The 23,036-nt window shown below is 52.4% G+C and overlaps 5 protein-coding genes across 5 annotated transcripts; 1 reads left to right on the top strand and 4 right to left on the bottom strand.

Annotated features, from left to right (window-relative positions):
* Positions 1 to 1,067: 1,067 nt before the first annotated feature.
* On the bottom strand, positions 1,068 to 1,797 carry ColSpa_11897 (uncharacterized protein; the record flags this gene model as incomplete). The annotated part of the gene is made up of 2 exons (XM_049278109.1): positions 1,068 to 1,084; positions 1,122 to 1,797. The coding sequence occupies 2 exons, from the start codon at positions 1,795 to 1,797 to the stop codon at positions 1,068 to 1,070; spliced, it is 693 nt and encodes a 230-aa protein (XP_049134066.1).
* A 1,503-nt stretch (positions 1,798 to 3,300) lies between these two features.
* Positions 3,301 to 4,542, top strand: ColSpa_11896 (serine/threonine-protein phosphatase 6 regulatory ankyrin repeat subunit B; the record flags this gene model as incomplete). Its single annotated transcript, XM_049278108.1, has 1 exon — positions 3,301 to 4,542. The coding sequence occupies one exon, from the start codon at positions 3,301 to 3,303 to the stop codon at positions 4,540 to 4,542; it is 1,242 nt and encodes a 413-aa protein (XP_049134065.1).
* A 7,448-nt stretch (positions 4,543 to 11,990) lies between these two features.
* Positions 11,991 to 12,444, bottom strand: ColSpa_11895 (uncharacterized protein; the record flags this gene model as incomplete). The annotated part of the gene is made up of 2 exons (XM_049278107.1): positions 11,991 to 12,018; positions 12,041 to 12,444. 2 exons carry the CDS (start codon positions 12,442 to 12,444, stop codon positions 11,991 to 11,993), a joined length of 432 nt encoding a protein of 143 aa, XP_049134064.1.
* A 513-nt stretch (positions 12,445 to 12,957) lies between these two features.
* ColSpa_11894 (nephrocystin-3) lies at positions 12,958 to 15,373 on the bottom strand (the record flags this gene model as incomplete). Its single annotated transcript, XM_049278106.1, has 2 exons — positions 12,958 to 14,636; positions 14,683 to 15,373. The coding sequence occupies 2 exons, from the start codon at positions 15,371 to 15,373 to the stop codon at positions 12,958 to 12,960; spliced, it is 2,370 nt and encodes a 789-aa protein (XP_049134063.1).
* Positions 15,374 to 15,444: 71 nt separating this feature from the next.
* On the bottom strand, positions 15,445 to 16,491 carry ColSpa_11893 (uncharacterized protein; the record flags this gene model as incomplete). Its single annotated transcript, XM_049278105.1, has 1 exon — positions 15,445 to 16,491. One exon carries the CDS (start codon positions 16,489 to 16,491, stop codon positions 15,445 to 15,447), a length of 1,047 nt encoding a protein of 348 aa, XP_049134062.1.
* Positions 16,492 to 23,036: the final 6,545 nt, after the last annotated feature.

The following is a 23,036-nucleotide window of genomic DNA, read 5'->3' as shown; positions in this document are numbered from 1 at the left end:
GCGGACCTCCTTTTCTTGGCTGCGAGCCATCCTCTTGACTGCTGCTCGCTGCCGCCGTTGCTCTGCTTGTATAGCCTCAGTCACTTGCTTCTCACGTGCCTCTTTTATATCATCAAAAGTGACGCTTGATACAAATGAGTGGCTTGGCTTGACGGCTCGCCGGGCCTGGCTTCTTCGTTGCCATGTTGCTAGCCTCTCGTTGCGGTCTTTAATATGACCTTGTTGGTACTTATGGCTGAGAGCTCCCTCATTAATTACTTCCTTGATCACCTTGAATCCCTTTTTTGAAGGGGTGCTCCATGGGCTGCCATACTTCTCCTCTATATGGTCGGCAGTAAGTATAGCCTTGTTGAAGCGATCGTCATGTGGCAAAAAACATATAAGGTGGGATGGTATATCAGCCTTGCTCTGCTGCATCCTCCTCACTAACTGGGCCAATATAACATCGTCTCTAATAGGCCAGATACCTGATTTTTCGAACCCTCTCATGATATTCGCAGCCGTGAAGGCAGTATTAGTCATATCGGCAAGGGCAGCAACAAAGTCGCCCCTTGTAAATGTGAGGTTGCCATCTCGTATATGGTTGCGAAGCACCTTTTGCTGGGCACTCTTGAATGGCTGGAAGACCCCAACATCCATCGGCTGAAGAAAGTGCGTTATATGAGGCGGAAAAAAACCCAGGATAATGTCGAAGTTGATGCAATACTCCATGAGCTCTATACTGATGTGGCCAGTAAACCCATCTAACAGAAGCAGACGATGTGGCCGCTTTGATTTCTCGATAGTATCCTGATAGTTATGGTATTGTTGGCGTACTCCGCTTGGCTCACCATTAGGCAGATATAGGTTATAGTCGTTACAACCGTATGCGTCAACGCCAAAATAGTCCCCAAGTGAGTGGCCTATACGGCGATACTTAGCTGACCTTGCGTATGATTCAGTATTGAAGTGCCGTATATAGTCCATCATAACCTCTTGGTTCGAAAAGCCAGTTGCCGAATGCGCAAAGCGGACATCTTCTTGGATCTGATAATCTGCCCAAGCAGTGACTGGCCACGTTTTGAAGATCAGATATCCTGGTATGCTGTCGCCCGCAGCATTGCCACATCCAACTAACGTACATGACTCTCGATTCGCAGGATCGATAACCTCTGGCAGGCGGTTGTATTTTGGCGGCCGCTGAAGTAGTATCACGTGTATCCTGCTGCTGAGGCAGCCGATTCGGCACCCTGACTCATCGGCGTTCCATATTTCTGAAGGGCCAAGATCATGCTCGCGGACTGTTGCCCGATACCGCGTGAAGAAGTCCTCTATCGGGGCAGGGTCCAGCTCTGCTCCCTTACGGTATATCTCAACCGGCTTGATAGCAGCCTTCTTCTGAAGCTCTGGGTGGTCGGCAAGCCAGGTACGGACAAAGTGCTCCGATACAGGAGGCATAGCGCGGAGGTTACGCAGATAGTTGGCCGTCTCCTCTACCTGTATCGGCAAGGCTGGAAAGCCAGCTTCTGCAAGCCATATAACAAAGGCCGCAAGAGCAGCATCTTCGGCAGCGGTTAGCGCGCGCGGCCGGCCAAGGGCAGCCGGCGGGCTCGCCCGAAGGTTATGGCCAGCTCGAAGGGTCCGAAGATGCCGGCGAATAGACATATCAGATACGCCATACTGCCGGGCAACCTCGCGGATAGATATAGTAGATATCTGCTTGCCAGCCCGATCAAATTGAGCCCGTTGCTGGGCAGCAAATACCACTTCGGCCGCCTTTTTAGCAGCAGTCATATTCTTGTCACATGGTCGGGGCATATTGACTGTGTTGGATAGGGATGGTTGGTTTAGATAGTGTTGATATCTGTCGATGAAATGTCCGAATGATTGATTGTTTTGGTGAGAATATAACAAAAGTCAGGACAAAGTGGGGACAGGCTGCGACCCCCCTTTTCTTGCTGCGACCCCCCTTTTTTCGCCTCCTCCGTGAGGAGGGGGTGTTTAGCTCTCCGCTGCGCTGACTAACACCCCCGGGTAGTCCTTTCCTGTATTCCTTACCATCATATGGGCGTAGCCGCAGCATAGCCCTATGCTTAAACTATAATAACGCGCCTTTGGGGGAGTGTTAAGCTTGTTAGTCCTTACCTTAGTTATGACGAACTAAATTGCACTATCGAAGGAGGAAAAGGTCAAGGGAATGCCTAATCTATCAAATTTAAGTGTAGCCATATAAACACACAGCTCTATAAGTTTACGGTATAGTTGGATCCGAAATCGGTTTCCGATATTACTCTTTTGGCGCTTCCAACCAAGAGACCATAATGGACCTGCTTGCTGACACGGTATCTGCGGACGTCTCCACAATACTTTCAAGAGAGAAAGAGATACCGACAGTAGCAGCTATTCTGGACACTTGGCCCATTGTTTGCAGAGTAAAGAGCTGATTATGGATTACACATAGGAGTATTATCATTTTTCCAACAAGTACGTTGAATGGGTCGTTCTGTACCTTCTCAGCAAGTGGATACCAAAATATCTGGGAAAACAATGTTTTTCAAGTGCAAAGCATGAAACCAGTTTCGAATGCGGCTGTAGTCACAACTCTCTGATGTCTCTTACACAGTGCAGCTATTTTGTTTGATTTACGTATCTACATCGTAGACGTGATGGACGTCAGCTTAGAGTGGATCTACACATCTCTATCTCCAATAATAGATGTTGGGTAATCAAAACTAGCCCTTCAACCTGCTTTAGACCCCTGGCGTTGATGACACAAAAGCCATTGATTGCTCTAACCTATGTGTGGGTCACCCTTGTCAGTGTCAAGGTCGCAGCTTCACGGAGCAGGCTTAGAAGCAACAATTAGACTGTGATGACCCGTAAGGTCAGATCTAGATACAAGACGCAGCGCGAAGAAGAAAGAGAAGTCGCGCTATGCGAGCGGCGCGTCGCCGCTGGAAAAGGAGTCATGGCGAAGCCATGACTCGTGATACCCCTGACACCACCCTGGCACGCGATCCCGTGACAGTCAGTGAATGCTCAAGTAGGCCGTTACCGCAGAGCCAGATCAGACTGTGCCAATGCCAAGATGCCAAACGCTCGTGCGGAAAGACATCAGAGTGTTGACGCAAAATGTACAGTACAGTACATACTGTATGTACACCAGAATCTGACGTCTGCTGTTGCAAGTCCGAAATCATCTCTAGGCACAGTTCATCTAGATTTGACGCTGATCAGGTACGTCGCAACCCAGCTGGTTGCTGTATATAAGAGCAACATAAGCTACATCTGCAAACCTATCAAGATAACCCTCAACACAAGATGGTTAATGTCAACTCAAAAGATAAGATGCTCGTTGGCACAGAAAAGTTTCAGATGAACTCAAAGGACGGCCAGACATCACTATCATGGGCCGCCATGAATGGGTACGACACGATAGTCAAGGTACTCCTTGAGACCGGCAAGGTTGAAACCGACTCGAAGGATAATGACGGCCGAACCCCGCTTCTCTGGGCAGCCTCATTTAATAGGGAGGTAGTCGTCAAGATGCTCCTCGACACCGGCAAAGTCGACGTTAACTCGAAGGATGATGAAGGCCAGACGCCGCTATCATGGGCCGCCATGAGTGAAAACGAGACACTCATCAAGATGCTCCTCGACACCGAAAATGTGGATGTCGACTCAAAAGATAATCAAGGCCGAACGCCACTATCGCATGCAGCTTGGTACGGAAACGAACCTGTCATCAATATGCTCCTCAAGACAGGCAAAGTTGACATCGACTCGAAGGATAATGATGGCCGAACGCCGCTATCATGGGCCGCCAAGAATGGAAAAGAGGCAGTCATCAAGATGCTCCTCGACACTGGCAAGGTTGACATCGACTCGAAGGATAATGACGGCCGAACGCCGTTATCATGGGGCGCCGAGAATGGGAACGAAGCATTCGTCAAGATGCTGCTCGACACCGGCAAGGTTGAGATCGACTCAAAGGATGATTATGGTCGAACACCACTGTTATGGGGCGCTGAGCAGGAAAAAGAAGCAGTCGTCAAGATGCTCCTCGACACTGGCAAGGTTCAAATCAACGCCAAAGACAATTGCGGCCGAACGCCGCTATCATGGGCCGCCATGAGTAGAAACAAAACACTCATCAAGATGCTCCTCGACACCGAAAATGTGGATGTCAATTCAAAAGATAATCAAGGCCGAACGCCACTATCGCATGCAGCTTGGTACGGAAACGAACCTGTCATCAATATGCTCCTCAAGACAGGCAAAGTTGACATCGACTCGAAGGATAATGATGGCCGAACGCCACTATCATGGGCCGCTGAGCATGGAAGCGAAGCAGTCGCCAAGATGCTCCTCGACACTGGCAAGGTTGAAATCGACTCGAAGGATAATGACGGTAGAACGCCACTATCATGGGGCATTGAGCATGGAAACGAAACAGTTGTCAAGCTGCTTCTTAGTACAGGTTGCGCTGACATCTACTTACGCGATGATTCCGGCCGAACGCCCTTGTTTTGGGCCGCAATGGCAGGAAATGTAACGCAATGATGTTGCCTGCCAGTGAATGACCAAAGTACCCACCTCAAATGGGCTGCGTAGAGGTCTGACAAGGAGCTTAGGAATATTCTTTGCGAACTAGAGGCCACTTTCACGGCTAGGGGCATGGCGTCTGTTACGAGGAGAGTTAGACTGATTTAAGCTAGAATTAGCCATCATACAGTATGCTAAATGATTTCTTTGGGCTAAAGGAACTGTTTCGTGACATGTGGACGGAGCACGGCAAGAACTGGACCTGGAGGAGCTAAAGGAGAAGGCCATTGCTCATGACAATGCGATACTTGATTTACTCCAGCAAGCTCGCAGGCGCCGTCAAAGACTTTCTGCCACTATGGGATCGGCTGCACAAGGAAAGAAGCGGGCAAGACTGACGTCTGAGCTGGATGAATTTATGGCTAGGACCAATAAGGCAGACCCGGATGTTGAGGACCCTCTGGAGTGGTGGGTTCACCATGCACCTGACTACCCTGTGCTGTCGAAGATGGCGTTTGACTTGTTCAGTTGCCCAGCAATGAGCGCTGAGTATGAGAGTGTCTTTTCACAGACCAAGAAGGTCATTACAGATGAACGGAATCGGCTCAGTTCGGACACTGTAGCAGCGATTGAATGCCAGAAGCACCTGCTTCGAAGCGGAATGGTAGCATAGACCTACGACCAGAGCCGGGCAGGGAATGGAAAATAGCCGAGTAACGTCAACCAAGCAAGCAAAGCAAGCCGCTGCTACCGAGTAAACCAAGTCAAGCAAAGGGTTCGGTCGACCAAGTCAAGTAAAGGGTCCAAATTTTGCTTTACTTGGTTGTTGGACACACTGGGTATGCTCCCCGCAAGGCTTCCATATTGAGCTTTGTGGTCTTCACATCTTCCTTTGACTCGTGCAAATCGCGGCCTGAGTTACCAGAGTACACTGTAAGCGGAACGTCATTATGTAGAATTCCATCTACGTGCTTCGGCGTCGATCGCCAACACCAGTATCCGACAAGAGCTCGTCAAGAGTTGCGAGAAAAAATTCTTCGTGCGATGATAATGTTTAAGATATACGTTACTATGCAAATCGCCTGCGAGAAAATAATGTTAACGAGACTCTGGCAATTTACGGAATTCACGCTCAACATAATGCCGACTCATAGAGTTCCTCTTTCCTACGATATGTTTTGATGTTTGTCAAACTGTCCAATATAGAGCCTGTTTCGCCATCTTCTTGCCCTTTAGTAAATTATGACTCATATCGGCCTGTGCCGGATGCTTGCTTTATTGGATGCTCATTGTATTTAAGTCGTAGTAAATGCATATACCCTACCACAGACCACCCAGCAGCATCAGGTAATGCGGACGACAATGCTTGCCGGCAGTTATAGTGAAACTAAAGCCACAAAAAGCTCGTTCCTTGTAAACTGGCTTCTTCCTACTCGCCCAGGGCGTGGAAGCTTCTTAGCCTACCACGACCACTTGAACCACCCAGGACTACATCAATGTCTTTGCGGCAAGGGCAAGTCAGGTACCCTTGCGATATTCTGCCGTAGGACCTGTGCTGAGCAGGACCCCTGACCGCTGACTGACTTCGAAAGCCAATCCGGGACCAGCTTCTCCCTCCTTGGAAAGAGGCCCTTCAGTAATGGCATGCTTTAATTCAAGGCCATTTTGTCTTCCCGAGATTTGAGGAGATCACAGGCTGATCGTACAACGAGGACTGAGGCGAAGCAAAGGCGGTGTGGTATTTGCCAAAGACCTTGAGCACGAGGCGGCGGTTTACAAACGTCTGCAGGCGGTCCAAGGTACTCATGTGCCCGTGTTCCTCGGGGCCATCGACCTCCGATCGATGGACAGGATTTATTACTATGACCACCGAGTGTATGTGGTACACATGACATTTCTGTCGTGGGGAGGATATGACCTTGAATCAACAGGGGTTGTGGGTGGCGGGGGTGAACAGCTCGAAGGGAAGGCGATGCGGTCGTTGCGCGCAATACATCAACAGGGCGTAGTCCACAAGGATGTACGGACGGCAAACATGCTGTTCAATGCGGAGATCAACGGGGTTATGATGATCGACTTTGAAAGAGCGCTGCTGCTGGAGCCACCCCGAGGTCCGTTGGCTCAGCTGGTGCCGAACAAGCGAAGATGGAAGCCAGAGGCGAAAGATTCCAGCAAGTCGGCACAGAAATCAAGCGATCGAGGTCCAGTCAGCAAGGCATACTCCGAGGACATTGGGATGATGAACATAGTATTCGGAGAACTATGTCACAGCCTGCGCACTAATTGTATATAATGTAAGCTACTGTACAGTACACACCAAGGACATTACCGATCACTCTATCTCCTATGTCGAAAAGAGATGGATTCGGCTTAAATTAGGCGCTACTTAGAATGCCGCAAAATCCATTTCCAGCTCCCTTCAACCGGCTGAGTTTGGAGCGAGATTACTCACTCACTGAGTTTATTACGCCCTGGCTAAGCCATAAAGGGCTCTAACGTCTATGTGTCTTACATGCTTCCCTTGTTGAGTTTTTACCCTAGTCTCAAAATAAGCCCCGTGTATGAAATCCACTTCCGTCTGCGTCATCTTTGATTACGCCTTCCGATGATTGCAATTTCTCGTGAGGTTAGTAGCAGGCCATCTTGGAGCACTTCCTCCAAGTGTTCAGGTCCCTATCTTCGGCGGCTGAAGCGAGCCCTGCTGTCGGTGGCACGAGGGTGCGTATGGGGTTAGTCGGTGGTTAATGTTAGTGATGTGATGTTATGCTGTTCCTGTCCTATGTTTGGTTGACCTGCATATCGAGTCGTCCCGTTGCCATGGCAAACTTCACTGTCTCTCTTACGACATCCATGCATGGTGACCAGTCGTCAGGGTCTGATGCGGCCTTTCCGCCTAAGTAAAATGACAGGTTACCTCTGTGCGTATCAGTCCGTTGGATCATCGGTGCGCGTTGTGCTGTCCATTGGGTGCACCGGAAGAGAAAATGCTCAACCGTCTCTGTTGCTTGTCCGCATGCACATTGATCCGAGGCGGCCGCCCTGATCTGGTGCAGGTACCAGTTGAGCCTTGCCATCCCCGTCCGCAGCTGGGCCAGTGTGCTGGCCTGCTTCCATGAAAATGAATCGTACAGTTGCCGTGTGTGCTTTCCTGGCAGAGCCGAGTCGACTCTCTTTGAGAACTTTCCGACCCACTCTGGTATTCCGGGGTTCGTCTCCTGTACCCTCTGTAACGCGTTCCTAAGCGTGGTTGAGAAAGCCCTGGCTGGCTTCTTCCTAGGTGTTTTCCCTTGTTGGGTACTCTCCTTTGCCGCTGCCTTGGCCTCCTTGACGAGCTTCGACTTTACCCCAGCCGGGAGCCAGAATAGTGACACTCTGTTGCCTCTGTTTTGTAGGACACTGATAGCCTCGTAGATACGACGGATCTCTTGCTGGCCTGATTGCTGTCGGGGTCTGCTTACTGCTAGCACGGCGGCTTTGCTGCTGGCAAACAAGTATATGACAAGGTGACGGATCCTCTCCGAGAGGGACTCTACTGCCGTCGCCATCGCCTGAAGCTCTGCCGTGAACGGGTTCTGCTCCGTCCTGAGACCGACTGTGCATGATTCCGTTGTCGTGAAGCCGCCTCCCGTGTGTGACTTAGGGAGATGCAGTGCTCTCCCGAAGCCCACGACTCCATTTCTTGCCGAACTAGCTGTCGCGATCTTTGCGGCCCAGCCTGTCTTAATCGCTGCGCTTGCCTTGTCTCCATCGTCTTCAACCACCGTCTGCACTCGGTTCTCCCATGGTGACAGCGAAAACGCGTTGATGGTCTCCAGTCTGTCCAGGGACAAGTCACGGTAGGCCGCGGCCATCGTCTGGAAAGGCGAGATGTGCCTCTTGAAGGTATTGACTCTGATATGTCGCAGCGGATGATTGTTCGGTAATGTCCGGAGACGCACCCAGAATTTGATCGCTTTCCTTTCGAATCGTTCCTGGGCTGACTGTATGCTTGCTTCTGCTTCGGCAACCGCTGTAGCCACCGAGTTGAAGGTTCCCACAACTGCTTGAGCCCCGATCCTCTGCACCCTGTTGATGACCTTCATCTGGGCTGCGTTACACGTGTGTTTCCAGACGGTCGATGCGTAGTCCATCGTGGGGGCCACCGCCGCCACGAAGAGCTGTCTCGCCGTTGACGGTGACAAGCCCTTGAGTCGTCTGAGCTCCAGCACGGCTTCGAGGCCCTTCGATGCCGCTTCTGCCACGTGTTGCTTGAAGCGGAGCTTGGTGTCCATGATCACGCCTAGAATCTTTACCTGGTCTTTGGGCCGGACGATGTCCCCCTTGATACTGAAAGGGGACCAGTCCTCTGGCTGGCGCCAGTTCCGTGTAAAGTGTATAATGGCTGTCTTGTCTGTCTCGAAGGTCGCTCCGCTTCGTCGCTCCCAGTCGAGGGCTCGGTCGATGATGGCCTGGACCCCCTGTCGGTTCGCCTCTCGTGATGGTCCGGTGACCCATGCCGTATAGTCGTCTACGAATGCTAGTGCACCTCCATTTTCGTTGATTTGGTGCTGGACCAAGTCGGCGTTGAAGAACAGAAACAGAACAGGGGACAGCGGCGAACCCTGAGGTAGGCCCGCTTGGGGCAGAGAGCGAACCTCCGAGTCCTGGCCGTTGACCTGAATGCTTGCTGTCCGTTGCGAACAGAACGCATCCACCCACGCCACCAGCTTTTCCGGGATTCCCCTCGCCCTGAGCCTCTGAAGTAGTCTTTCTTTATACACTCCGTTGTACGCGCCTTTGACGTCGAAACTGACCAGACTGAGGATTTTCCTCCTCCTCCATGCTCTGTAGATGTAGTCCTGAAGCAGAACCAGCGCCTGCTCTGCCGATCGCTGCTTCCGAGCCCCGAAGTGACTCGTGGGCAGGAGCCCGTATGTTTCGACAGCATGCGATATCCTCTCGGCTATCACCGATTCCAGCACTTTCCCCAGCGTCGACAACAGCGAGATCGGTCGCCAGGCCTTCGCGATGGTGTAGTCGTTCTTGTTCGGTTTCTTCAGCGGGATGATCTTCGCATGTCTCCATTGCCTAGGCAGTTCTCCCTCGTTCATCGAAGCTCGGAACAGAGCGAGAACCCGATGCTTCACTGCGGGCCACGTCTGCTTCCACACGGCTACTGGCAACCCGTCCTCTCCGGGCGCCTTCCACGATTTCGCTGCAAACAGCTGTCTCTCCACCTCTTCCAACGTGATCTCGGGGAAGGGTACAGGCGACCGCTGTGGACGCTGCCCCTCGTCTTCGATGTTGTTCGGGAGCGGAGGGAAGAAGGTAGATAGTAGTTCTTCTGCCTGTTCTCCGTTTTCTTCCGTCTTTGAGCCGTCCGCCCTAGTAAGCTGAGGAATTTTGTCAAAAGAGGCGCCTTTGTCGGCGCATAGATACTTGGCTGCCTTCCAGATGTTCGTATCGTTGGCCAGAAACTCGTGCCAGTGCTTCTTCTTTTGTTGTCGGATGGCGTCGTGATACTGCTTCGCCGCGGCTTGGGCTCGCTCCTCCAGATCCGGTGGGCAGTGGCCAGCCCGTCTCTCTGCCCTCGCCCGGTTCCTCCAGACTGTGTGGATCCGACGGAGCTGAGTGAGGTCCTCCGTCCACCACCTCTTCGCATACCTAGACGGCTTGGCTGTGGGCGTCAGGGCCTCAACCGCTTCCGATACTACCGACATGAGCCGGTCCGTCTGTTGCTGCACAGTGCCTCCCATAGGGATGCATTGCATTGCTGTCTCAATCCTGGCATTGATCGCCTTCCATGGGGCGTTCTTGAACAAAAGTCGAGGCTTGCCGTCCACGCCCGGAGTCGCAATCTCGAACATAGTCTCAATCGCCCGATGGTCCGATCCGTGGTCTGTCCCGTGCACAATACATCTTATCATCATCCGTGTCAGCTCCTCCGACGCGATGGCCAGGTCAATCGTTGTTGCTGCGTCGTTCTTCTGCCACGTCTTCGTCCCCCTCGGCAAGAGGCTACAGAGGGAGAGGTCACTCATCAAGTCGATGATCGGGTCTGCCTCTCCCTGCCTGCTCGCCGAGATGTCGTCCCCTCCCCATAGTTGGTCGTGTCGGTTGAAGTCTCCCACAAAGACCACATCCACCACCTCGCCCGCGCCACTCCTGACGTCCGCGATTGCTTGCCGTAACATGCAACACGTGCGACGGAGCATCTCGGGCTCCTGTCCCGGAACGTACACCGACACAACCAGCACTCGGCGACCCGAGAGTCGAAGAATGGCTCCCGTCATGTCAGGTGACGGTATCGGCACCTGCTCCGCTTCGATCTCCTTGTTGACCCACAACATGCTCCTGATCCCCCATCGTCCTTCTTCCCTCCACGCCGTCGGAACCATCCTGGTCCACCTGCTGTGCCGCATCGGCACCGTCAAGATCTTGCCCTCTCTCTTCCACACCCATGGTTCCTGCACCGCTATGACTGTGAAGTCTCGCAGTTGCTCATCGTTCATCAGGCTTTCGTGCACTGCATCCTGTTTCCTTACATTCAGTTGAAGGGTCTGAAGGTTTCTACTCATGGAGAGATGGGTAGAGCTTCGGACACTTCTTGCTGAAGGATTCGTGCGGACCTCCGCAGGGAACACACTTCAGGACTGTTTCGCGGCACTCCTTGTGGTGATGGCCCTCCTGGGCGCACCGCCCACATACTAGGCTGTTCTCGCATTTCTCTGCCTTATGCCGGACGATCTGCTGACATTTGAAGCACTGATGTGTCCGAGACTGGGGCTTGAACACTCCCGTATTTCCAGACTCTCCACTGGCGTGGAAATAGCCCTCTGAGATGAGCCTTCTGGCGTCACTAGCTTTGGTCAAGTAGACCGCCATCGATCCGTACTGTTTCGGGTTTTCTTGGTCGCTTAACCATACGATTTTGGCGACGGTGGTGTCGTTTTCCTTGCTGAACTCCTCTGCCGCTTCACTTCTGTACTTTCCTTTCTCCTCCCACACCGCCGACCATCGCACAAAGTCTACCTTGATCGGATACAGATCGTCGTCTCGGACGCGCATGCCTGGGGCAATCTTCGTCTGCGCGATTTGCTTGACCATTTGGTGCTCCGCGTCGCCTCGGCAGACGATTCTGATGAGATTCTCGTTTCTTGGGTTCACGGTGACGGCCTGACACCGCCATCCCGTATGGCCGTCCGCTCGCATCTCCTTTTCCACTGCCGCCCTGATCGCGCCCGCGTTGGGCTTGTTGTCATCTTCTGCTTCAACTCGTGAGGTATCGATCGTGCAGTACAGAGTGTCAGCCACGTTGGTCGGGTTCACGCCGGACGTACGGGTCCGTGCATCGCTGGTTTGGTTGGTTGAGGGGATTCGGGCGACGGCGGCGTAGGACGGACTGGGGCCGCTTTGCGCCGAAGCCTGAGTCGCAAAAGCCTCGATCTTTTCGCGTGTCTTCGTGTTATCGTCTTCCACTTGCTGCTTTAACGCCTGCAGGTCGTCGCGGACCGTCTGCAACTCGTCTTTGATTGACCCGAGTTCCTCGTTCGCCGTCCGAAGTTCGTCCGTGACTTGTCGAAGCTCGGCCTGGATGTCCTTGTTGCGCAGTTCTGATTTCTTCCATGCATTGAAAACCACCTGGAGGGATGCGTGAAGCTCCCTCATCTGCTTTCCCATGTCCAGCAGCAGGGTTCTGTCGTCGTCCTCGGTCGTCTTGGTCCTTCCTCTCGCGGCTGACGCGCCCCTGGTGGTAGTCCTCCGCACCCCATTTCCTCCGAGATCGTTCGCCTCTGCGCTTCCATTGTCGGCAATCTCTTTGTTTCCTTCGTTCAGTCGGACTTTGGTCGTCGGTTTGCGTATCCGTCGCGGTGGCCGTTCCGTTCCGCTGGCCTCCCCCGAGTCGGACGCGACGTTGATGGTGTCCGACTCCGCCTGCATGTTTCACGACGGGACGCGCCGAAAGTGGGTCCACTAGTGTCGCGCCACGCGTCTCAATACCACCCCTTTCGCAAAACACCCGACTGACTCTCAACAGCAACAACAAAATATGATAATAAGCTGAGATCCCCGAATCTAGGTATATTCAGCGAGATTACTGTGGTGGCCTTACTGTGGTCAGCGAAATGGGCTTCATCCCATTCTCAACTCTCTGATCTCTTTCCGCACGGACATGTAACCTTCTTGGCGCTTACACAGTGCGGTTTGTTATCTTATCATTGGAAATACATCCAACAGCCCAAACAGGCTGGCCCCACTTGCACTTCTCTTTGAGCTGCTAATGTCAAAAAATCCACTTGTGCAGAGGATCTGCTGTAATTAATGCACGTAATGCAGGGGAGTATGATCCGTGAATACTGGTCGGGGGGAAAGGGCGGGACCTAGCTAAGCACTGATTTGATACATATGGCTCTACAGTACTGTACTAAATATGTGTAATAGTCTGAAGCGGTTCTACGGCCCCTTCAAGTGTCCCGTCAATCTCTTCCATCTAGCATGAAGCCCTCGTCCTGACTTCTCTACGCTAGGCGCAATATCCACATCTTGTGCGGAAAGCTGTAATGAGCCGATTTTATCAGATACATATGTATACCGCTCGTTCTGGGACCCCAGTACGGATAGAAAGCCGTTCTGTGCCTGTTGGTAGTATGAGATGGCTTTACTATTTTCGCCAAGCTTCTCAAAAAAAGAACCAAGGTTCTGAAGTGTGTTCAAGGCGGGAATGTATGTCTTTATGGCGTCTGGTCCCAGTGCCTTCTCGTAGCCTTGAAGAGCCCGCTGGTACATCGCCTCGGCTTCCTTGAGTCGGCCCTGGTCCGCGTAGAGGTTGCCTAGATTGTTGACCGTCATGAGTGTTGACGTGTGCTCTGGCCCCCATGCCTTCTCAAAGCCTTGAAGAGCCCGCTGGTACATCGCCTCGGCTTCCTTGAGTCGGCCCTGGTCCGCGTAGAGAAGGCCTAGATTGTCGACCGTCATGAGTGTTGACGTGTGCTCTGGCCCTAGTGCCTTCTCTTTGCCTTGAAGAGCCCGCTCGTACATCGCCTCGGCTTCCTTGAGTCGGCCCTGGCTCTTGTAGAGAAGGCCTAGATTGTTGACCGTCGAGAGTGTTGACGTGTGCTCTGGCCCCCATGCCTTCTCTGTGCCTTGAAGAGCCCGCTCGTACATCGCCTCGGCTTCCTTGAGTCGGCCCTGGTCCGCGTAGAGAAGGCCTAGATTGTTAACCGTCGAGAGTATTGACGTGTGCTCTGGCCCCCATGCCTTCTCTTTGCCTTGAAGAGCCCGCTCGTACATCGCCTCGGCTTCCTTGAGTCGGCCCTGGCTCTTGTAGAGAAGGCCTAGATTGTTGACCGTCGAGAGTGTTGACGTGTGCTCTGGCCCCCATGCCTTCTCTGTGCCTTGAAGAGCCCGCTCGTACATCGCCTCGGCTTCCTTGAGTCGGCCCTGGTCCTTGTAGAGGTTGCCTAGCCCGTGAAACACCCATGCATCTTCGTCCTCCCCCGTATCTGTCGTTGTCCTATTGATGCATCGGTCTGCATGTTGCAAAAGTCGTCGTTGTACCATCCAATACTCCTTCTGCTCATTGCCTGGGACATGCGATGCTACACATCTCATCGCTGTCCAAGACATCTCCTCATCTACTCCAGTATTCAGCACGTGTATCATCCACGCGTGTACACATCCATGCACACTATATCCTCGTGAGTCTATCCCAGTCTCTTTTGTGGGAGGGTCGGCCTCTACTAGTCCATGTTCGCAAAGGACTCTGATTGTTGCGTTGAAGTTGAACTTGTCTTCCGTTATGTCTTGTAGCCAGTCCGGCCCCTTTGCCCCTGCCTCCTGCAGCAGCTCAAACCACAGGTCCTCGTTGTCGAAGTATGCCCACAGTCGAAGGAGCATAGCTGCGCCTCTGCTCTGCTGCTGAATGTGGTTAAAGGAGACTCCCCATGTAGAATACAACGCTTGATCGTAATCCAAAAGTTGCGGACTCTCTCTCTGTAATCGCAGCCATGATTCGTCATACAGTTGGAGGTACTCGGCGCAGGTCGTCGAAACTTGGTTAAGGTAAGCTCCAGCTGTCGAGAGAGCAAGCGGAAGACCGTCGAGTCGTCGCGCAAGCACGTTGGCATTGACATCTGTGTAATGACTTAATCCTCTGTGGTACTAAATCAATTGACTTACCTTGGCTTAGATTGACACGATTAGATGTTGATTCTAGTATCGCTAAGCTGTCATTGATGTCCCCTAGTTTACTCAGTCGGATCAACTGCCCAAGTTTCACCGTCGAGGACCGGGTCGTGATGACGACGGCGCCGTGGTTTGTTTCGGGGAAGTATGGACGGATATCGTACGCCTTCGTATTTGCTGCCTCGGGTTGGCTTGTGTTGCCGGCGGCGGTCCCACTCTGCTCGGCGACACATCGGACACTCTGATCCATACCGTAGCGGCGATCCAATCTGACGTCATCATAATTATCGTAGATGACAAGCCAGCGGTCGTTCCTCGCTTCATCCAGCCATCGCTTCACTGCTTCCGTTGTCCCGTCGAGGTCCTGATTGACCATGGCATTCTGTACATACGACACAGTCGGGTGCTCCCGTAAGATTCGCCGGGCCGCCTGTCGAAAGCTTTGCTTTAGTGATGTTTCGTCTCTTGCGTTGAGCCAAAGTATAGCCGAGTAGTCACTACGGTGCCGCTTCGTGTACTCTATCGACAACTGAGTTTTTCCCATGCCACCTAGACCGTGCAGCACGGCGGTGCGGCGCTCGCCCGTCCATCTCAGCGTCTCATGCAGACGTCTAAGCTCGTCACCTCGGCCAACGAAGTGATTCACCCCAGCAGCGCCTGACAAGATAGGGGCAAGCGTAAACATGGCGAGAGCAGATTCAAATGAACTGGTATCTGCCATCGATCGTTAGCGAAGTTGAGGGCTTCTAAGCTCGATCACCTACAGCCTGTCTTGGTAATCCTGGACGTGTAACGCACCACAAGCGCCTTCGTCGTCGAGGCCGCCATTGCAGCTGCAAAGCCTTGCCATGACTTGTTTTTGTGGCTGTCGGCGTAGTCACATACCCCCTTGACGATGATGCACGGCATCTCCTCCCAGACACCCGCCCCTTCCATCTCAAAGGCAATGATACCATCCCCTGCCGCTACCCGATCCCTGTGCCCGCCTGATTTCATCACTGTGTCACCCGAACCGATACGCCCGATGTGTATACGCGTCTCTGGCTTCTTAGACTCCAGGCGTTTCCTCAGCATTTGATGTCGGACGTCGCATCCAAGCTCCTCGCACGACGCTTTGATTGCTCTGTCACATGCAGTGGATTCATTACACCCACAGCCTCGCTGATCTCGGTGTCTGTGAAGATAGTCCGGCTTGAAGAGTATGTCCTCTCCAGCCGCAGGACGGTCGTAGTCGTTTCGGCCTTGTGCAGTGGTGGAAGATTGTTGGACTTCAGCTAGGATCTTGGTCATCCGTCGCTGCAAATCGTTCCGACCATGTTGCGTCTCGTAGGTGGCGAGAAAAGAACGGACGTCTTTGTTGAGTCGGCTAAGGTTGTCGTCAACAGTATCTTTCCTGCTAAACTTGGCGGGATACTGTCGGCCAAGGTCATATTGCACGATGCTTTTGCCGATCACCACATCCCCAAGCAGTATCTCCTTATCCGTCCCTGGGCTAGGCACTCCCCCGCAGATACCGGTCAAGAAGGCCAGCTCTAGCACAGGATAAATGGACCGGAGCCGCACTACCTCGTTAGCTGCGCTGACCTTTCCCATGTTGGGGAGGAGGGCCAAAACAACATTATGGGCTCCAATCCGCCCCAGCATATGATTGTTGTGTTGCCTGAGCGCGGACCCGCTCCCATCTCCGTCGTCGTTCCACATCTCATCGAAAGCGAAGATGGCGGCATCGTACTCAAGGGCCAGTGCGCATATCACGGCGATGCGGAAGTCTTCGAAACGGCGGGGTCGAGGGTAGCTGGACATCGCAATTTGTCGAAGGCAGGTAGTCGTCGTTCCCGATCAAAGCGCATCTGATCATGTTATCGTTATAATGTGGCGCTGTGCCGCGCAAACCTATTCATGCTCTGCTGGCGAGAGCTGGGAAGTTTGAAGGAGGAGATTGTCGTTCTCCATCCTGACGGAAAGGAGGGGTCAAAATCCAAGCAAGCAGCCTTGTGCGGCTGAGCGACGCATCGCTGGCGAATCATAGTGATGACAGGGATTACCAAGTCCACGGAGTATGTCAGCGAGATTGTCAGTCAGTGACAATGTGATGCTGCACATCTTGCTTCTCGTCACGCCGCCATAGGATCAAGATTGAATCTTGGTGATAATTGGAAACCTGTCGCTTGTGGATGCCGCTCGGACTAGTTGCATTTAGGGTTTTCAATCACTGCGAAAGTAGGACGAGCATGACAGGCGCTAGCAGTACACTAGGTGACTAGAAACGGAACAGAACAAGTGTTACTCATCCGTCGGACCGCGCTAGTACGAATCCGTCTCCACAGCGTCACAAAGCGAACGAAGAAAAACAAGGATGCATTGGAACATTCTAGAAGCCCAGCTCGTACAGTATTCTCAGGTTGTCAATCTACGAAAAACAGCAGCACCATGCACTTTTCCAACTCAACCATCATTGCACAAGCTGGGATCCCAAGATGGCGCCCAACCTTGCAGTCTCGCAGCATTTCTTCATCCGTGATATGATTCTTAGTAAGTCGCTCAGCAATGCCCAGATGGCTCGCTTCGTTGGGTGCAGCACTCGCACCATCAGCCACATCAGATCCAACCTCCGATGCTTTGGAACGACGAAAGCCCCGCCAAACGCCGTCGGCCGCCCGCGGTCCGTCACACAACCTATGCTCGATGCACTGCTTTCTCAACTAATTGAAAAGCCGTATTGGTACCAGGACGAAATGGTAACTTTCTTATGGAAGAGGTTCGAGGTTCCCGTTACGACGTGGGCCATCGGTCGGGCTTTGAAGGCGGCAGGCTGGTCGAAGAAAAAGATCCGTCAGGTGGCCAAGCAGCAGAATGACGAACTGCGCGATTATTACTTGCACAACCTATCCGACTTTCAGTCCTATCACCTGGTATACATTGACGAGTCTGGATGTGACAAGCGAGCTGGCTTCAGGCGCACCGGGTGGTCGCCGCGGGGAGTGGCCCCGGTCCAAAAAGCGCGGTTTCGCCGTGAACGCAGACATCAGATCTTGCCTGCCTACGCCCAAGACGGTATTGTATTGTCACGCTTGTTTCAAGGAACTACCGATACTGCCATGTTCGAGGACTTTATTGCGCAACTACTTTGCCACTGCGGAAGATGGCCGGAGCCGAAGTCGGTTCTTGTCATGGACAATGCCTCTATCCACCACTCGGACAGGATCAAGCAGATGTGCTTGGACGCGGGGGTCAAGCTCATCTATCTCCCGCCTTATTCGCCTGACTTGAACCCGATCGAGGAGTTTTTCGCGGAGCTAAAAGCATTTCTCAAACGGACATGGCCAGAGTACGAAGACCTCCCCTACCAAGATTTTGGAAAATTTCTACAGTGGTGTGTTGACGTTGTTGGGGCTAGGAGGTCGAGTGCAGAGGGCCATTTCCGGAATGCTGGACATAGGATTGAGGAACCGTAATGATGTGCAGGGTCGTCCGGCGTAGAGGGCTAAGATCTAGTCGTGGCTGTAGCGTTTGACCCAGTCCTCGACGTCACCAACGAATCTCATTGCAATTCCCCTTCTCACACCTCCCTTAATGAAGACCTCAGTGTCCGGGTCTTTGTGTATCAGTTCAAGGTCGAGTCCGTCCTTGAGAGCTAGGTCGCAGGCCTTCCTAAAGTCCATCTTGAGATCCTCACCGCGAACCTTGGAGCATTGCCAGTCGCTATACTCTCTCAAAGCATCGTCGCGTAGTCCTGGTATGTCGAGACAGCTGGGAAGACTGGACAGCACGGTTTCCGCAAACGTCGAAGCCGATGGCGAGACGAGGTCATTGGCTTGGTCGGTCCGGTCGTCAGCTGTAGACGACGTCGTCCGCCTGCGTTGACGTTCTCGGTGTTGACGTTCTTCAGCATATAGCTGATGTCGAAGAAAGTCGGGTACATCATCATGACTCTGGAGGATGCCGCCCTGTTCTACATACTCAACAAGCGTTTTCAGATGGTGTGTCTTCATTCGATAGTGTCTGTTGGTTGCCGTATCGCGCAAGCAGTAGGGCCCGGCGCGACAAGGAGGTCCGGTGCATCGCATCAGATTGTACACGTCTGGCCAGACCGACGGCAGGCCAGTGCTGGACTGCTCAACACTCAGTTGCAAGTCTCGGTCGGACAGCATCTGATCAGAGACGGATGGGCGTCCACGCTTGTTGTGTTGTCGAGTCGACCTGTCGCTAGATAGACGTGTCTGCTTGTAGTTGAAGGAGAAGTCGATTCTGAGACTTTTTCCGACGCGAGTCAAATGACTCCACGTCTGCAGTTGTGCCTCCAGCATCGACCAGTCAATATCAAGCTCATCAAATCGTTTGACAAGGTCGCGCTGTGAGCGATCGGTGACGGACACGACGACGTCTGTGTCCACGGCTTCAAAAGTCTTCGTTGATGGCAGCTTTCTGTCGAGCACGTCCTTCAGCTTTGCTCTCAAGCGTGTCCTCCAGAAGACATCAGGCGGGACAACGATATTTTGTTCGGAGTCCTTAGTGACCATTCGGTTGTTGGCGGTCAACTTCCACTCAACTGAGTAAGCGACATGAGTGGGCTGTGGATCGTTGTATTCTTCGTCGGGAGGCTCGGAAAGCCGACTTGTCGACATATCATCATCGTGGTTGACGACCGACCTGCTCTGACGGGAACAAATACCATTGTCTGAGTCGTCAGTTTCATCAAGGTCGAACACGGAGGGGCTTCGAGTACGTCGATCGGAGAGCTGGTTTCCAGACATGATGGCAAATGACTAGTTGATGATGTCGAATTGGATGAACGTGCTCAGAGAAAAGGAAACAGAGAAGGTCCATGATCGCAATGAATCCCACGCCAATCATCGAGGGGACCTGGCCCAGCCATTCCTTATAGTAAGGTATGGCATTTTCGACGAGCTGAATTTGGCTCAGTACACCGTAAGTTGCTGATGATCGCGATTCTTCAAGATATCTAGAACTGATTATGGCGGAGATACAGTATCTCCACCCCAAATGGAATGCAACTCGGATGAAGGCCGTCAGCTTTGGGACGACCCACAAGACAAAGGCCGTTTTCCACTTTTATAAGCTTGGCCAGGGCCAGGTAATCCAAAACGGGCTGTGCGGCAAAATCAGACCCTAGCGTTGATTACAGGGGAGCGATTTTTGGCTCCTCGTCATGCAAGGACCCAGTTGGCAAGTGGCCCACTTGGCTAAGCGACACCTGTCAGAAAATTTGGATGTTGCTGATTCCATCCATCCAGAGAGCCACAACTGGCGTTAGCTTTTGAATGTGGTCAAGTCAGAGTCTGTTACGTCTGTCACTTTGCGAATTGAATCAACCATCGGGGGTTTCCATCAGACTACAGTGCCAGCTTTGTTTTGGCATCTGATCGAAATGCATTGTGAATTTTTATCCTAGGTATCGGATCTGGAAAATCTTGTGGACCAAGCAGGAACCCAAGTAGATGCACTTCATAGAGAGAGATAATGGCAGTTCTGTGTATGAGACCGTACTGGAGAAAGAAAGGAGATACCAAAAGCATCACGTGAAATAAGCAGGCTGTAAGCAATTGAGCAGCAGAAGCAGAGAATATGGAGCGAATAATGCTGTGCATAATCCATTTTCCAGACACTTGGGTCAGGTGGGGCAAATTCTGTCAGCAGGGCCCCTTGGTGGGTCTGTACAGCAGTGTTAAATCGTACTGTGATGGTGCCAAGAGGGCAGACGTCCGTGCGGAGAGAGATCAAAGAGTTGTAAACGGGATGAAGCCCTTTTCGCTGACCACAGTACCCATCTACGGGACCAGACATAAGTACCTACGGAACTCAGCTGGCCGACTGGAGCCAGAATGGCTGATGGACCAGCGATGAACCGAAAGCCGTAATTGAACTGCCTGACAGCCCTCATTCCGGTTGCGTCGTGAGCTGCCCAGCCCTTACTGCAACTATAGTAATGACTCCGGGTTCAGCTGAATATGGGTTGCTGCAATTTTGAGGTTCTTTGCGCCCGAAACCGTATATAAGAGCCTGCCCATACCGTTGAGAAACTCACCTGAGCGGTTGCTTGTATCTCCACACCGAAACACCCCTATCCCCCTCCAGCTTCAACATCCCAAACCGACGATCGATCTTTTATTGTTGCCTTGAACTGGTTCTAGATCTACCCAACTTGTTCAGCCACCCATTTAGCATACTACACCTGATACCGAGACCGATGGACCTACAAAAGCTTGAAGATTCCACCTGGATCGATAAATGGAAGAAGGCTAAAGACTGGGATGCCTTAATCGACTTGAATACCGAGTTTATCAAACTAAGCGCAGCCGGTATCCAAGACGTCCACACACCTTATCACCTTCGCCCCCTTGATCCAGAGTCCGAGGAACTGGTGCCTGCGCTGCTCCACCTCCATGAGTATGGCATGTTGACGACGAACAGCCAGCCAGCCTCCGCAAGCTCTTGCTTCTCCGACGAAGACGAAGAGTGGATTGACATCCGTCAGATCCCTTTTGTGGAATTCTTTTTGCGGCTTGAAGGAACATGGCCCATGCATTTTCTCAAACGTCTTTCTAGAGACCGTAATCTCATAATTACCGCAGTTATGCACGCGCATGGCGTGGTCGTGACGCCCCTACTGGATTGTGTCACTGCCATACCATTATCATTCGAACGGGTGCGACCGCGAATGCCGCAGACCAACGAGTCAGCAGAATGGTGTGTGACAACAGCCACGCCTGACGAGCCTCTCTCTCTTGATGAGTTTGGGTTTGAAGACATCCCGGCCATCTGTAACGACTTGGTCGTCTCTTGTATGGTGATTCCTATGCATGACGGTGATTTGTACAAGGAGAAGGAAGACGCTATGTTCCTGCAGAAGCTGGAAGTGGTGGATATTCTAGCATCTATCGCTGTCCATGCTCGAGAAGCAGAGCTGGAATCAACTCGGAAAAGCTCTCTTGCGGAATCGGGAAGCCAGGCTACGACTCACTAGGATGAAGACGAGCATTTATTCGTACTGTAGCTGTCGTTGACGTCAACCAGCGGCGAGTGGATCTCAGTCATTGACGAGGATAGAGCATCTACGAGGATGAAGCAGATAAAAAACTTGAAACTCTGACAGAGTAAAAGATTGCATAAGGGATCGTGATGAGCCATGGTGCGCAACTTAACACTGTAGCCTTCAAGGAATAACGGATGTAGGGGGTTTCCTTACCAGGATGTCATTAAGCCTGTGCGGTATTTTCCGAAAATGACTGGATATGCCGGCCTCCTTGTCTGAGATCACATCACTTGAAAGGCTTCAACACGTGACGTAACTATTCACCAACTAATACAATGTCATTTGGTTGGCATGGCAGGTGACGGTCAATGTGTGGTCAGCAATCTGGTGCAAGCAGCATCGGCGGCGTCGGCCGTCGATTCCCGTCAAGTGGAGTTGCAGTCTCTTACGCAGGGCTTCGCAAAGCCGTCTTCTGTCTACGATGGCGAAGAAATGGCCAATGGCCTACTCTCCCGGGAGGCCTCTCCATGGTCTACAATGTGCTCCATGTTGCGTCGCAATCGAGAGCCTTAAGTAACGCCACGTCTACATACACTCGGCGAGCGAGTTTCGCGGAGTATGGCCAGCTAAGTAACGTCGAGAACATGACTTCGCTCTACGTTGAGCCTAGTTCTGCGGCCTGCTGCGCCAAATGGATTTTGGCATCAATTCGGCGAAAGATGGGGGGACTGTTGCATGAAAGGTTCAGCAATCAGGCCAGAGAGCCGGAAGTGAATACCTCAGAGAAGATATCATAAGAGGCCTAAAAAGAGACCTTGTCAGAGATGGTTCGCGCTTTTCTGGCGTCGTGGTGCTGATCTTGTTGGCGCTTGAGATCAGAAGCACTTATCGGATGCGACGCGATGAAATGAGCGGCGATCGACAATTCCCATCACATAGATTTTTTAGCCACATTTCCTTTGCAGTGCGGGGCGAGAAAAGGCAATGGCTCCCTGAGGTGGTTAGCTATTCTTGATGCTCCTCTTTAGCGCGCAAATGTGCACCCGGCTTTTCCTGGTGATTACGTGCACGATCACCTGCCTTAAAGAGTTGCTTTTGGCCGTTGGCCAGAGCACTCTTTTCGGGCTCTCACCAGCGCATGCGGTGTTGTGAAAGTACCGTCGACCGGGGAGGTAGGAAGGGCCCGTCCGGCTCGGTGGAAGGCAGGCCTGCTTGGGCACAATCCTGGCTGAGGATTCCTCAATGCTGGGTGCCACAACCAGATGAGGCCATAAACGGCTGCTGCTGCGCCCTAGGCGAAGACATCCAGTTTCGGCCTTTAAGGCTTCACTTCACGTAAGCAGTTTCCGGTTCT

Source organism: Colletotrichum spaethianum (genome assembly GCF_022836535.1).
Source record: "Colletotrichum spaethianum MAFF 239500 DNA, contig52, whole genome shotgun sequence".
In the NCBI taxonomy this organism is placed as follows: Eukaryota; Fungi; Ascomycota; class Sordariomycetes; order Glomerellales; family Glomerellaceae; genus Colletotrichum; species Colletotrichum spaethianum.
The sequence above is the reverse complement of the archived record's forward strand: the minus strand, read 5'-3'. Positions and strand labels throughout refer to the sequence as shown.